Source organism: Camarhynchus parvulus, chromosome 17 (genome assembly GCF_901933205.1).
Source record: "Camarhynchus parvulus chromosome 17, STF_HiC, whole genome shotgun sequence".
NCBI classification, from domain to species: Eukaryota; Metazoa; Chordata; class Aves; order Passeriformes; family Thraupidae; genus Camarhynchus; species Camarhynchus parvulus.
This window is the reverse complement of record NC_044587.1, coordinates 9,958,749-9,975,040: the sequence shown is the minus strand read 5'-3', so window position 1 is coordinate 9,975,040 and position 16,292 is coordinate 9,958,749. Positions and strand designations below refer to the sequence as shown.

At 45.3% G+C, this 16,292-nt stretch overlaps 1 protein-coding gene across 1 annotated transcript in view; it reads left to right on the top strand.

Moving 5' to 3' along the window:
• PNPLA7 (patatin like phospholipase domain containing 7) overlaps positions 1-16,292 on the top strand; it is a 134,812-nt gene that overhangs the window by 1,087 nt on the left and 117,433 nt on the right. The window contains 8 exon segments of the mRNA XM_030961550.1: positions 2,116-2,181; positions 2,854-2,941; positions 3,513-3,595; positions 5,703-5,791; positions 6,115-6,255; positions 7,554-7,713; positions 9,176-9,256; positions 15,618-15,746. Of these exon segments, the coding sequence (XP_030817410.1) occupies positions 2,116-2,181; positions 2,854-2,941; positions 3,513-3,595; positions 5,703-5,791; positions 6,115-6,255; positions 7,554-7,713; positions 9,176-9,256; positions 15,618-15,746 (837 nt within the window).

Below are 16,292 nucleotides of genomic sequence, written 5' to 3'. Positions count from 1 at the left end.
TTAATAATGCTGTGATTTAAAGACTTTCATTTTTATCCTGAAGAAGGAGGAGTTGCAGAATTCTGGCAGACTGCACTTCTTACATTTGTTTTTAATCACACATGTGAAAGTCACAGACCAAAAAGGCACATGATGCTTTCCCAGCTGTGAAAAACAAACCTCATGAGAGGAAATAGTTCTCAAACTAAAAAACACACACAATGTACTTGTACACAGTTAACAGTGTTTTGTGACAATCCAGGTTCTGTGGTCAAAACAAGGCACGGGTGCCTCTGAGCTGTGAGGAAACCTTGTGTTTGGGCTAATCCCAATTTTAAGTCCTTGTTTTCAGGGCTGATAAGCCTTTCCCACCCCTGCCTGCCTGGGGAATGTGTCAGTGTTTGCCTTGGACTGCAGTGAGGAGTGGTTGGACTCTCAGCAGTGCTGGGTGCTGGACCCTGGATGGGTGTGAGCTGCACTTGTGAGGCTGCATGTTTGTGCTGGTTGCTGCTCAGCCTCGAGTTCCTAAGGAAACCTGGACATCAGGAAGCAGAGAAATGCTCTTTGTGCCAGTCCCTGCTCTGGGCAGGTGGCTGCTCGTGTTCAGATGCAGGGAGGGCCCTGCAGGGTGGTCCCACAGGTGTAGCCTTCAGTGAGAGGAAATTTTGAGGGTTCCTTGGCTTGGGGTGCTGAGCACAGCCCTCCTCAGAGAGGAGCTGCCCTGGTGACTTGGCTGTGACCTCATTCCTGCCCCAGGAGCTGTCACAGCAGTCACTGACACGTCTCAGGTGTCTGCACAGCTCAGCCTGGCTGCTTTGCTTCCTCTGCTTGTCCACAAGGATTGTCCAGGCTGGGAAAGATCCCCCCTGGGTCTGAGCAGGGCAATACCACACTGTCACTCATGAAAACTTTGCAAGAACCTCTCAGGAGTTCTTGGAGTTCTGAATTTCGTCTTCCCCTTGTTGCTTTTCTGCGCTGAAGCCCCAGCCTGGGCATGTTTGTGTTTTAGTCTTTTCCCCGTGGATTTGTTTCTCCCCTTGCAGCAGCAATGTGAGTGTCAGTTGGCAATTACTATTTTTGGTGTTATTTGAGATCATACAGGCCTGGGGAGCAGCAGAACTGTCCATGTCCCAGTGTCCCTGACACTGTCAAGGGGAAATAAATGCATTAAGTGTCCAGAACAGACTTCCACCAGGAACTCTGTGTCACCAGGTGTTCTACGTGTTGCTGACACATCTTCCGCTTTTTATTTTTTCAAAATCTTGTGACTTTTCACTGCAATCCCATGAGTAATAGTCTGATAACAGTAGTAACAGAGTTAGTTTGACTCATGTTGGGAAGATAAACACTAAAGTGCTAAAGTGACCTGAGAAGGCAAAGTGAGCACAGAGATCTGTGTGAGGTGACTGGTCTGGCAGGAGTTTCCTTTGTGCTGTAAAGCTGGAATTAATTCCATTAGAGAGACCAGTCTGGTGACTTGGTGTGCTCTTCAGTTTTCTCTTGGTGGCAAAGCTGAGTTCAGCTGTCATCCAGGTCTGGAACCAGGGGCAGGAATGGGATCTGAGCTGTGTGTAGTGCTTAATTCAAGTGCTTTTAAGGCTCAGGACTTGGAGGGGGATGTATTTGTCCTTGTACTCACATTGTTTTCACTCGTTCTTAAGAATTGTTTTACCTTTCCCCCCTTTCTCTTAAGTTTTGGGTTGGCATTTGTGAGACAGTTTTAGGTGCCAGGTTTTATTCCTGAGTGACCCTGGTGGGCACAGGTCCCAGGACAGCACACCTGAGCTCATGTGCATTATCTGCTTTTTATGTGACTTTAATATGCTGGGTTTTGACTTGTTTTCTCAGTCTCATTAAAGTCCTTTGCATTCCATTCTCATCCTTGTTGTTCTGAATAACATAGAGTGGTTAAAAAAAGTGTTAATCTCTGTTTGACCCTGGTTTAGGCCTGTTTAGGAATGCACTGAACTGACAGCAACACAACACTCCCCTGCTGATCCCTTTCCACTGAATGTTTCTGTTTTCAAAGTAGATTATAAGTCAAAGAAAAAACACAATCAATTTGGTTGAGATGTTTTCATGGGGACTTTTTTTCCAGCTGTGGGAAACTAATTTCCCCTTCCTTTTTCTTGCCAGGCTGCGGTGCAAGGAGGTGGGACCGCCATCCTGCAGTTTGTGGAGGACAGGATCCAGACCACCATGGTAAAGTGGAGTGCAGTCAGCTGGGAGTGCATCCACAGCAGCTTCTTCTGAGCTCCGTGAGCTCAGCTGAGCCACTGCCAAACTCTGAGTGTTGGTTTCTTTGCTGTCACTGTGCATGAGGCAGGAATTAATTGCTGTTATTTAGAATCACAGCAGGGTTTGGGCTGGAAGGGACCTTAAACCTACCCAGCTCCATCCCCTGCTATGGGTAGGGACACCTCCCACTATTCCAGATGGCTCCAAGCCCTGTCCAGCCTGGCCTTGGACACTGCCAGGGATCTCACAGCTTCTCTGGGCACCCTGTGCCAGGACCTCCTCACCCTCCCAGGGAAAGATTTCCTAATATCCCATCAACCCTCCTTCATCTTGAGGCCATTCCCCCTTGTTCTGTCCCTCCATGCCCTCACACACCCCGTGTACATTGAGTTGATCAGCTCTCAAATCTTTGGGAAGAAAAACATGGAATATTTTCCATGTGATCATAGGACTGGTCACTGGTGCAGTTTAAACTTCTTGCATATGACATGTTTGAATTAAAAATTCAGTATTTATGAACATGCTTGGCTTTTAGACATCTCACTGAGCTGAGTGTTCTTCAGCTTTCTAAAAAATATGTAGTAACTTCTGAAGTTGAAAATCATTAACTTCTTTCTCCTTAAATTCCCCTCCCAGCTGACTGGAATTGCAATTGGAGCTGCAGTTGCACTGTTGCTTATAGCAGTTGTTGTGTTTGTCGTGTACAGAAGAGTGAGACAGTCTAGTAAGTACTTGATAACTGTGTAAGTTTTAAACCCAATTTTCCCATCAATCTTGAGTATTTTTGTAATTTCCAGTGGTAGTTGTTTGCTGCAGAGGTGTGGTTCTTGCAGGACAGCAGCTTTAAAGGATGGAGAACTTGTGTTGGTTCCCTTCTCCAGGTGTGAGCCCAGAGCTGTCACGTGCAGGACCTGCAGGTTTTATTTCTTTGGGGTGTGAGCAGTGTCAGCCTCAGGAGCAGTTGTGAATTCTGCACAGGAATTCAACCCTGCTGTGATTTCACTGTCACAGATGGAGAAACGATTGAGTTAGAGGTTTCCTTGAGGAGATTAGAACTGTCCAAGCCTTCAGTCTGTTTCGAGAGCCCTTTGTCTCCTCTGGGGCTGAGGTGGAGCCTCAAGGCAGCCCTGCCTGGCTCTGGCTTGGCCAGGGCTGGGGAATGAGGGATCCCAGGGTGGTTTAAACCCCAAACCCTGCCCACAGGAGCTGTTCTGGAGGCAGCAAAGTCCCCAGGCTGTGCTCAGGTGTTCTCCCAGCTGCTGCAGGTGGTTTCTGATGTGCTGCTTCTGTTCCAGAACAACTCCAGCCCCACGTGCCTCAGTACAGGTTTCGCAAGAGGGACAAAGTGATGTTCTACGGGAGGAAGATCATGAGGAAGGTGAGGGCACCTGGTGAAATCCAGTGTAAAGTTGAGAGGTGTAAAGTTTGCAACACTTCACTGGCTGAGCCTGGCCCAGGGCCTTCAGCCTGTAAATCTCACTGGGACGTTGTGGATGTTTCAGAACTCCTGCAGTACTGACTGCATTGCTGGTGGAGCAGCAGCAGCTTCTCTTTCTGGCCAGACCTTTCCTCTTTGAAAAATATTTGCAGTCAGTGAAGGCAGGAATAAATCAATGAGTATCTAACTCCTGTAGGGAGTTAATGGTTGTTTAAATATCCCAGAATCTCAGACTGGTTTGGGTTGGAAAGAACCTTGAAGCTCATCTCATTCCACCCCTGCCACGGGCAGGGACACCTTCCACTGTCCCAGGCTGCTCCAAGCCCTGGCCTTGGGCACTGCCAGGGATCCAGGGGCAGCCACAGCTGCTCTGGGCACCCGTGCCAGGGCATCCCCACCTCCCAGGGTCCTGGCTGTTCCCTGTGCTGCCAAGTCCAGGTGTGAACTCCCTGCAAACCAACATCTGTAGAAAAATAAGGTACAGGGAAGTAACCATGCTTAGTCACCCTGTCTGGAGGAACACTTCTTCCTGTGAACTGCCCCAGCCTCTGCCTCCCACACTTCATTGAAGTGAATTCAAACACTTTGACTTAATTAGATACTGGTGGGTTTAATATTCAGTTCTGGAGCTGTTTCATTGTGGAGGAGGTGGATGCTCCCTGAATCTTGCATAGCAGGTCAGCCTTTAAGTAGAACTTGGCCAAAAAAGCCTTCAATGAGAGGAAATTTTGTTTGTGCAACTTCATAATTTTAATATTCTTGATGATTTTCATGTGCAACTTCATAATTTGAATAATTTTTAACCAAGCTGTTTATATGTAATTCACATAAGTAAAGAATGCTTAGAATTCCACATGGGAAAATAATTTCAGTTAGTTTTCTGTTTGAGTTTTAGACCTTAGTTTTTGCTTTTCTTCCTAAGGAAGGCAGAGAACATTTCACCCAACCTGCTGTGGGTTGCACTTCCTGGGTCTTTTATAACATACCAAGATTTTATTTTAAAAAATCCCTCCAAACTAATTAAAGATTTCTTTTGCGAGAGAAACTTTTTACAGAGATTCAATTCTTAGGGTAACAAATGAAAAACTGGGAATGTTTTGAAAATACTTGATGAGGAGCTTGCTTGGTGTCGCAGTTGTGGTGTTTCTCCAGAGGGTGGCACCTGGGAACTAGGAAATGAAAGGAAAAGCCTTGGTTTGTCACCCTCACAGCCAGATAGAATCCTGGAATATCCTCAGTGGGAAGGGACCACCAGGATCCCCCAGCCCAGCCCCTGTCCCTGCCCAGCCCCCCAGCAACCCCACCCTGTCCATCCCTGGCAGCGCTGTCCAAAGGCTCCTGGAGCTCTGGCAGCCTCGGGGCCGTGCCCATTCCCTGGGCAGCCTGGGCAGTGCCAGCACCCTCTGGGGGAAGAACCTTGCCCTGAGCTCACAGAATCCCTGGGTTGGAAGAGACCTTCAAGGTCCAACCCAGCCCCAACTCCTCAACTCAACCCTGGCACCCAGTGCCACATCCAGGCTTTGTTAAACACACCCAGGGATGGTGACTCCACCACCTCCCTGAGCAGCCATTCCAGAACTTTATCACTCTTTCAGTGAAAAACTTTTTCCTGATATCCAACCTGAATTTCCCTTGGTGCAGCTTGAGGCTGTGTGCTCTTGTTCTCCAGCCTGACCTGCCCTGGCCCAGCCCCAGCCATTCCCTGGCTCCTGTTCCTGTCCCAGAGCAGAGATCAGTGCCTTACTCCTCTTCCTGATGCTGAATGTTCCTGAATGAGAAGCACAGCTAGGAGTCCTTCCCCTCTACCATCCATTAGCACAGTAGTAGTTGATTGGTAAAATCAAAATATACTCTACTTGCTTTATAGAAAGGAAGTGAGCCTGAAGTAGATATTCCCATCCTCCAAGGTCTTACATGAGCTCTTCACTCTGCTCACACTCTAATGGCTGGTAAATGTGTTGGTGCCTCAGCAAGGTTGGAATTAGCAGGTTGGTTTTTTTGGTTTTGGGGTTTTGTGACTGTTTTTGTGTCTATTATTCCCCCCTAGGTTACAACTCTTCCCAACTCTCTGGTTGGGAACACCGTCCCTCGCCAACGGATGCGGAAACGGGCAAAGGTTTTATCTCTGGCTAAAAGGTACCTGGGACTTTGGGAAGGGGAAAATTCACATCATGGGGGCTGGTTTGGGGTTTCTGTTTGTGACTTATCCCTAGCAGAGCCCTTTTCTGTAGCTGTTGGTTTTTCCCAGTCCTATCAGCTGGGAGGTTTGCTGGACTGGGATGGTTTTGGTGAGGAAAGGCAGGAGGGTGGGAGGTTTTACCTAATTGATAATGTGTAACTTGGGATGGTGAATTTTAATACTTACTGTATGCTTACTTAACATTTACTATTAGTAAAATTTTAACATTTCCTATTAGTATAAGAGAGGGAACATCCTGAACTTCCTTTTTCCTTTGTAGGATTCTGCGTATTAAGAAGGAATGTCCAACTCTGCAGAGGAAAGAACCTCCTCCTTCTTTGCTAGAGGCAGATCTGACTGAATTTGATGTCAAGAATTCCCACTTGCCTTCAGAAGTCCTGTACATGCTTAAGAATGTCAGGTAATGTTAAATGGAAAGAGAAATTTAGAGTTTTGTTTTGATGGATGTTCAAGTGATGTAAATATTTGACAGTTTGTGTCAAATCTCAGATTTTACAACTGCATGGTCAGAATCCTGAGGGAGTTGACTGAAATGCATCTGAGCATAAGGACAAAATGAACGACTTTGAATTTTCTAGAAACATGAAGAAAATAGCTGAGTTTGTTTTAAAAATTAAAAAAAGAGATGGGGGGAGAAAAAGGAAGTAGTTTAGTTGTCTCAGCTTGGGAATAGTGCTAATAAATGTGTTCTAACATGAACAGATTGAGTGCATCTTAAAATTTCTGTTTAGGCTGTATCAGGCAATTTTTTCTGTACAGAAAAGCATCATAATTGGTAAATGTTAATTGGATACCATATTGACAGCTCCCTGGGCTTCAGGATCTTTTACCTCTCTGCCTGAAAAGGTTGCAAATAAATCAAAGTCAACTTAATCCCCACAGCTCTTTGGCAGACTAAGAAGAAGGGATGGTCTTTGTGCCCCTTCAGCAAAGGGTTAAATTGCTGACACAGCAAAGAGATCTTCCAATCTGTAATTTTGGTTTTGCTTGTGGATGTTCATTTTTCCTCCCAGTTGTGATATAATGTAGTCCTGAAGGTCAGTCATTCTCAAATAAAAATGCTATTTCAGTCATCTGAACTTGCTGCTGTGAAATTATGGTCTCCTATGACTAACTGATATTGCAGTAGGATTTGATGGATTGACCCTGATAAATGTGAGCTGTTGGAGCTCTGTACAGAGTGATCAAGTGTGAAACCCATATTTCTCTCTGCCTGGCAGTGACTGACTGGAGTCCAGGTGCATGTTACCAGCAGGAGATGGAATATTCCAAACTTGCAATTCCATGCAGATGACAGGAGCTTTTCCCTCTTTTCAGTATTTCTCCTGTGTCCTGCTTCCATGGACACAGCAGCTGCACTAAAAGGGGAAGTTCTTGGGGTAACTTTTCTCACAGTGTGTGTATCTGGCAGGTTTTTATTTTTATTCCCCTCCACAGACCATGCTGGTGTTTGCTGGAGGAAGCTTGTCTGTCCTTCCTTCTGAGCCTGCATTCCTTGGAGGGCTCCTCCAAAGGAGCCCCAGCATTTCCAGCTCTGTGTTTCCTGCTGCTCTTGCACCTTATTTTGGAGAGCCCTTTGGGGCTCCTTCCCTGCAGCTGCTCCTCTGCTCCTCTCGGCTGGGGCTTTGCTAATTTAGGAAGGATTTTCCAAAGGCTGTGGTGATTTCAGGTTTTCCCTTTGCATTTTCTGTGCTGCAGGGTCCTTGGGCACTTTGAGAAGCCCCTGTTCCTGGAGCTGTGCAAGCACATGTTCTTTGTGCAGCTGCACGAGGGCGAGTACATCTTCCGTCCCGGGCAGCTGGACGACAGCATCTACGTGGTGCAGGATGGGAAGCTGGAAGTTTGCATCCAGGAAAGTGTAAGAACCTGTTCAGACTCAGATGTTTGTTAGTTCTTAGCTGTGTTACAGTCTCACAAGCTGTGAGTTCTGCAGTACTTTACTCTGACAAGGTGAAAATGGAGACGTAGCTCCTTCTCTATGAGGCCTTTTAAGGATAAACTGTCCAATTAAGAAATGACACCTAAATTATTTTTACTTTTAACCCAATAACCAGCTACCCATGCCCTGCAATATGGACTTTTTTATCCAATTACACAAAACCACCCAAACCCACGAAGAAGAAGGACCAGCCTCCACCCTAAAACCTCCATCTTGCCTTACATATATTACTATATTCTAAAACCTTAAACTCTTAAGTTTTCCTCCATGTGATATTACACACTTCTATCAAACTCCACACTCATAATCCCAGTTCTGTCATTCAGTTTTGAAAGCCTTCCCCATGGCCTTAGGTCAAATGCAGTGTTCTCTTGGGGGTCGGTGCCTGTCAGCACAGAAAGTCTGAAATTCTCAGCAGCCAGGGTTCCAACAAGAACCCCCTGCTCTGCACTTCCTGAGAGAAATCTGTTGGCACAGCAGATAGGCTGGCATGAATCATTAAGCATTGATTAAACTTAGACATGTGAATCACAGTGGTTTAGGAGGGATTAATCCCAGCTCTTTGGGGCTGTGGTATTTGTAAAGATCAAGGTTTGCAGCAGTCCCTCGTGTCTCAGATGAGAGAGCAGAACACAAAGATGATGAGGCAGCTGGAATTATCCTCACACAGGAGATGCAGAAGTTATTGAGGGAAGACAGGGTGCAAGATGGGCTTGGAAACATTTCCCTTTTAAAGGTCATTACAGAAAGGATTTGGGCACAGAGAGCAGGAGAGACCAAGCTCACCTCAGAATAGTCCAGCAGGAGTCAGTGGGTTTGTATGGGAGGTGGAAGAGTCAGATTCACTTTTGGGTAGACAGGGGAAAAAAGATGATGATTTGTTTTCCATGTGAGTCTCAAAATGTTGAGCAGCAGTCTGTGCCATCCCTTTTGCCAAGTTAAATTTTTAATTCTTACCTTCTTCCTGAGTGAGCTTTGAGTTTAACTTTTGGATGTGAGCAGTTTTGCAGTGCCTGAAAGTTCAGTGGGCTTGTGTTTGGAGATTATATCAAATTTGCTGATTTCTGTGTATTTTTACGTTTTGCTTCTCCTGTTTTTTACAACCTCTTGACAGGTAGCCCTTCAGTAAAGGGAGCTCATTGTGCCTCTGTGTTTTGTTGGTGTTACATAGCAAAGACAAGCAGATCACATCCCTGAAAGAGGCTGGCTCATAGTTTCTTTTAATTTCTCACTTTTAGAAAGCTGGTTTAAAACTCCATGTTTGGAATTAGCCCATTTCCATCAGAGCAGAGAGAAAAGAAGCACCCTAGCTTTCTGAAATGCTGCAAGTTTGCCCAAATGCAGCTGTGGGGCTGCAGTAATGCTGTGTGTGTGCTTGCAGGATGGAACAGAGGTGGTGGTGAAGGAGGTGCTGGCAGGAGACAGCGTGCACAGCCTGCTGAGCATCCTGGATGTCATCACGGTGAGTCCTGGCAGGGGGAGCAGCCCTTGGGCTTTCCTAGGGAAGAATCAGAATGCAAAATGGCTTTTTTGGTAATTCTCCTCCTCTCAGGCCTTTGCAGGTGTAAGCTGAGCTTGGTGGTGTGGAGGGTGCTCGTGAAATGTGTGCTTGGCTGGCTGCTTCTGGTTGGCAGGAGGATCTGAGTGATCCCTTTGTGTCTGGAAAACTGAGATTACAGTTTGATTTGCTCAAATCACAGCTCAGGCATGTCAGGAAAATTAATCCACAAACATCAGAAGTTTATGTCCAAAAAGGAGACAGAGGAGTCCTTTTACTTTATTCCAATAAAGGGAGAGGCCATGGGGCATTCCCCTGGGATCTCTCCAATTTTTGGAGGACCCAGCCTCCTTTTTATCCCAATTTCCCAGCCACATTTCCCTTCTCTCTTTCCCCATTGGCAGAGGTACTTGAGAGGTTCAGACTTCCCAGAACACCTGATACCAGAGATTTCCCTCTAATGTATAACCCTCCCTTTTAATTTTTAATTCTTATGGAATTTAGGGGTTTTTCTTCCCCATTGTTTGTTTCATCTTTCAATGTCTAATTCATTTATCAGCAAACCTGAAATTTATTTGTAAAAGCAAATATCTTTTTCCATTCATCAATCAGTGGAATCCTTCCCATTGTTTCTTTTATCTCCCAGTGCTGGTTTTATCCACCAGCAGCCCCACAGCTTGTTTGGAAAGACAAATCTGCTATTCCTCTCAGGCAGGAGCAGGACCAGGTTGGGGCCCAGCAGTCCAGGCTTTTCCATGTTTGATGAGTCGCTTAATGAATTTGGTTTTATTTAGTCTAATGAAAACAAATCTGACAGTTGCTAGTACTGTAATTATACTGTGAAACCAGTTGATGGATTTATTTTGTTTTGTAACATCAGTGGTGCTGGTGGCCAGCTGAGGGCTGTGCTCTTTGGCAGGATCCAGGATGAGCTGAGTGCTGATCCTGTTCAGTGCAAAATTGGTGGATTTTGTTTCAGTTGGATTTAGACTGATGGTTTTGCTGAAACCACTTTAGGAATGCCTAAATGGAAGGTGTTGAATTCAACATCTTTGATAATACCCAAACCCTGAAGGTGTTTTCCTGAAGGATTTTGATAGGATGGGATTTCAGAGGATGCAGATAAATCTAATCAATAAATTGTTCATGTTTACCTTGTGCCATGTTTCTGCCATGCTTGGCTGTTGCTGTTCATCAGAAGGTGCCATTGCTCTGTGTGTGAGGAGCTGCATGGCCAGCCCAGAGAGTGCTGGGGGGTGGTGCTGCATGCAGCTGGCAGCCAGTCAGCACTGGTGTCCCCAGGGCTCTGTGCTGGGGCCAGCCCTGATCAATATCTTTATTGATGACATGGATGAGGGGATTGAGTCTTTCATTAGTAAATCTGCAGATGACACTGAGCTGGGAGCTGTGTCCATCTGTTGGAGGGTAGGAGGGCTCTGCAGAGAGACTTGGAATGGTTGGAGGGATGGGCAGAGTCCAGTAAGATGAAGTTTAATAAGTCCAATTGCCCAGTCCTGCGTTTTGGCCACAATAACCCCCCGCAGTGCTCTGGGCTGGGGACAGAGTGGCTGGACAGGGCCCAGGCACAAAGGGACCTGGGGGTGCTGGTCAGCAGTGACTGACCATGAGCCAGCAGAGTGCCCTGGAGGCCAAGGAGGCCAGCAGCATCCTGGCCTGGGTCAGGAATGGTGTGACCAGGATCAGGGAGGTCATTGTGCCCTGCACTGGGCACTGGTGAGGGCACACCTGGAGTGCTGTGCCCAGCTCTGGCCCCTCAGGCTGGGAAGGACATTGAGATCAGAGCATTCAGAGGGGGCAACGAGGCTGGAGAGGGGCTGGGAACACAAACCCTGAGAGGAACCCCTGAGGGAGCTGGGGGTGCTCAGCCTGGAGAAAAGGAGACTCAGGGCTGCCCCCATCACTCTGCACAGCTCCTGAAAGGTGCCTGTGCTCAGCTGGGGCTGGGCTCTTTCTCCAGCAGCAATGACACAACCAGAGCACACAGCCTCAAGCTGCACCAAGGGAAATTCAGGGTGGATATTAGGAAAATATTTTTCATGGAAAGAGTGATAAAGTTCTGGAATGGCTGCCCGGGGAGGTGGTGGAGTCCCCATCCCTGGGTGTGTTTAACAAAGCCTGGATGTGGCACTGGGTGCCAGGGTTGAGTTGAGGGGTTGGGGCTGGCTTGGACTCGATGATCTTGAAGGTCTCTTCCAACCCAGTGATTCTGTGAATTCTGTGAGTTAAAGGATTCTCTGAAGTGTTCTTTGTCATTTCCAAAAGCAGGCACACACCTCTATATCCACATTGTCTGTACATCTATATTATGTGTATCTGTAGTTCTCATAAAACCTGTCAGCAGTGATAACATTTCTTAAACATGGTCACAGTTTTCTCTGTAGAAAGGGGAATAATTTGGACTGTAACAAGTCTAGTTCTTGCTGTCAAATGAATATCTTTGTAAATCCATATTAGTTACTTCCACCACTAAATTTTCTTCATGACAATATTCTAAATAACAGGGCCATCATAAAAGAACATGAATACCAGTCATGTTCTTGCTTGTTTAAAATGAATATAAGAAAAAAAATCCTTGTGTAGCAGTACTTTATGGCTTTGTTTTCTAAAAAAGTGGTTGCCATTCATTTTTTATCCCATTGGGTTTTTTTCATTTTTAATTCTCATTCTGTCATTTTTTCTCTTTCTCATTAGTTATACCAGTGGTAAGTAAAAAAATAGAAATGATTGAAAGTGTGCTGAACAGAGTTAGCAGTCTGCAGAAGAATCTGTAATGAAAAAAACTTGAAATATCTTTTGCTAAACTTGTTCTCATTTATTTTTACAACTCTTTTGTTCATCACTTCCCAGCTTTGTGAGCTGCTTGTTTCATTGCTGTTTTTCCTCTTCCTTATGTTCCTTGCAGACTTTAGGTAGAGGAGTAGCATGAAAATAGGCAAGGAGAGAGGAAGTAGCAGTGGATCAAAATAGAGGAGACCCCTCAGTGTCATCCCAAAACAGTGAGTGAGTCTTAGAACATCCTCCAGATACCATAACCTGAATTAGATTTCGCTGCACCACCAAGCACATGGCTGTGCTGTGAAGAAAGGGTGCATTCAGAGAGGATTTCAGTTGTCTGAGCTGGGTTTGTGATCCTTTTGCCTGATTTTGCAGCACCTGATGTCAGGCTGGTCCCTCACTTATTGAGAGTTGTGCAAGAAGGTTGAGGGTGCTGCAAGAAGTGGCAAGATCTGGTTGGTGGACCTAAAAGAAAGGTCACACCAGAGGTACTTTTCTAATTGAATCTTTCAGCTTTTAAACTGAAAAGTCCCTTCAGTTCTACTGAATACAAAGGTGGCAGCTGTGACATGAGCCTCCCCTTATTCTGAGAACAGATTGATGCTGCTTTCTCCAAACTCTGAGGAGAAACTGGGAGTTTTTGAATCAAAGTAGCTGTAGCCCCTTTCCTGGTATTCTGGAACATTTCTGAGGTGCAGTTAATGACTTTGACTTGATACTGCCTCAAATACCAAAGAAATCTCTGAGCTGAGCCTTGTTGGTGTCTCTGTTTTCAGCAACTCTTGCTGAGAGCTTGTGTGTGAGCCAGAGCTTTTCCCAGAACAGTCAATGTTCTTCCAGAGTGAGCTGCTCCAGCAGAGATGTGATGCTGATTGCTGCAGATTTGGGGTTCACTTTTCTCTTGTCCTCCATGTGGAGATGCTCTTAAGAAAACAGGGGCCTGCTGGCATAGTTGGAATAAGAAAGTTGGAGAAAGAAGAGGCTGTGAGGGATATTGGTCAAATGGCAGTGATTGAGGGGGGGGAAATGAAAGTCAGGATTAAAAGAAGCTGGAAAAACACTTGGATAAAGGTGAGCCTGCAGGGCTGACAAGATGGATGAGGTTATAAAGAAGTGATTGATGGCTGCAAGAGCTTTGGGTGCAGCAGTGTTGATGTAGAGGATGTCAGGAAGGAGTGAAGGAAGACAAAATCCAACCATGGAAATGGGGAGAACATCCCAGATTTTTGGGTCCAAAAAAGAGCTACCACTGCAGGTGGGAGAATGTGAAACATCCAAGTCTCTTGCAGCAGGTTTTTTGACCAAACTTGGTTGGATTTGGCCATAAGCTGTCACCTGGGTTCAGCTGCTGCTTGGAGGTGATACCTCAGCTCTTGGAACGAGACAGAAGTAAATAATTACCTGCCCTGAGAACAAAAAGTTCTCTGTTGAAAAAAACCCTGTTTCATAACTGATTATAACTTAACTGTTCTTGTCATCTCAGTGTGTGATTGCAAAATAGTATAATTTGAACGTGGTATTCTCCCTGTGCTGCTGATAACATTAGAGCTGAGAGAAGTGACAATTATGGAAGATTTGCTCCTCACACTCCCCTGACAGCTCTTGCATGTCCCAGCCCCATTAGCCATGGTGTTGGCCCTTTCAGAAGAGCTGCTCTCATGCAGGGATTTCAGAGAGGCAAAATTATATGCTGAAAACTCAGAGGAATGGGCTGTTCTTTGGAGAAAAAGGCTTCTGCATTGTTATCTGTTATTATCCTAAAGCTGTTTTTCTGAGGTTGTCAGCACTGAGCACTTTCCAGAAAAAACCCAAATACTTTACTGGGTAGAATGGGGACCAGAGTTCTGGGACACCCAGGGTTCAGTTTTCTCTTTGGAATAACTCATGAAACACCATTAAACTTGATACTTATCATTGTCCAGCAACTAAAAATGTAATAATTTCCTTGGTTTTTTACTATATTTTTGCTGTAGAGATTGGTAGAAAATACAGTTGATGGCAAATGCAGTGCTTAAAAGCAGACTGTATACATTTTCTTTTACATGTAAGTATAAGAAGTCCAAATTAATTCTTCATGTAAAGCCAGGCTTCAAACTGGCCTGTAAAAGAGGATTGCTGCATTTATTTTTGGGTGCAGCCAAAGCACAGAAATGTTATTTGTTAATTTCTTTACTTAATTAAAAGAAACTTGGGAAAACTGAGGACACTGGGAGCTATGAACTGTAGGTCAAAGAGATGTTTAAAATTTCAGATCCCTCAGGAACTTGAAAATCAAGGCTATTAATATCATCCCCAGATTTTATAAAAAGGTCAGCTGAAGTTGGTGTAATTAAGAAATTGGTTCCAATTAATTTAATTTAATTTTAGAATCTGCTTCACGGAGCCTTCCAGACCAGCAGGCAGACAGAGCTGCAGCTTTATTTTCCAGAGTGATTAGAGAAAGTCTCTTGTTTGGTTTTGCTGGGTTCTTTAGGCAGGAATTCCTTCAGAGTGCTTGTGTTGAGTTGTGTGATGCTCTGCAAGTCTTGCAGGCAGTTTGGTTTGTAATCAGCATTTAACAATTGTGTGTCAGTGTTGGGAAGAAGGTGCCTTGTGTTGTTCTGGAGGGGAAAAGCTGCTGGAGCTGTGAGGTGCTGTTAAAATAGAAACGCAGTTTCTTCCCCTGCTCCTGCTCTGTGCTGCAAAAAGGCTCATTTTACCTTATCAATACTGTGTAAATCAATATTTGATGGATTAGTAAATTAATTTATGAATTAGAGATGTTGTTTCCAGCATTTATTGAGTGGATGAAAGGGGTGCTGTCTGTCTTTTTATCCAAATGTTTGGCAATAGGTTTTTGTTAAAATCTATTCTCATTTAAGGGGGAAGATCCAAACCCAGAGGCTTGCCTTCCAGTATGAAAAAAAATCTCTGTATTCTACCCACTTTTCATTTGTTTGTTAGCTCCCCATCTGTTCTTTGAGCAGGATGGTCTAGACCCACTTTGTCTCCAGTAAAGAGAAGCTGTTTGGATTTGTCACATGGAATATTTAAAGTGTATATATATATATGAAAAAATGTATATATATATCTTGAAACACAAGAAGTCTGCCTGTCTTTTGTGTTTCTCCATTATGTCTGTAATTGCTGTACAATTTTGTTGTGTTTTTCACTGGTTGTGTGAGTCTGGGGTTGTTTATGCAGCAAATAACTTGGTTGTCAGCACAGATAATAAAATCAACAAACCCTCTTTTCTCTGCAGCCTTGACTAGCTGGGATTTCAGAGGCTGGCTGTGTAATTCAGCTGTGTCCCAGCTGAGATCCTGGCACTGCCCTACCCTGATCCAGCTCCCTGGAGCTCTCATTTCCCTGCCCTGTCTCTGGTGCAGGTGTGAATTCACCTTCATTACACCCCGTGGTCCTGGAGCACCAGCTCAAGGCTCTTTGTGGTCAGAGGTGTCTGTCAGACACAGCAGCAAAGCAGGAATTTGGGAGGAATTGGATTGGATCATTGATGGATTAACCCCCTGTTTCTGGAACTTTCTCTTAGGGTCACCCTGCTCCCTATAAAACCGTCTCGGCCCGAGCAGCCTCTCCATCCACAATTCTGAGGCTTCCAGCCAGTGCCTTCCAGGATGTGTTCCAGAAATACCCTGAAACCCTTGTGAGGGTGGTGCAGGTAGGTGGAGCTGAGGGGGAAGGGAACCACTCTCATTTCCAGGTCACAGGAAGATGTTTAGGGGCTCAGCAAGCTCATCATCCATCCTTTGCTAGCTACGGAACTGCTCATCTTATCAAGATTTGGACTTGTTCTGCTGTTCTCCTGACTGTTGAGCCCTAGACTTAATAATCCAGTATTATCCCAAACAGGACAAAAGAATTTATCTGTCTGTATATCTCCATTGATTGAGTTTCTGCCTGTGGTGCCCTCATCAATCAGCCAGACCTGCAGTGTGAGTCTCTTGGTCCTTGGGGAGTAGAAAGGTGCTGGTGTGGGCTCTGCAGCTTGGGGTGCACCAGGAGGGCTCCAGAATGGCTGAGAGCCATGAACAGACTGTCACATGTCCTGAAACAGGACTGCTGGACCCTCAGGAGCTCTTTGGTGAGGGCTGATGCTTTGGAAAGGTCACAAAATTCAGACTGACGTGTGAATTTTCACTTTAGAAGCCTCTGTCAGCACCTGAGGGAAGAGCTGTGCTTTGTGTCAGTTGTGCTCACCTTCTGC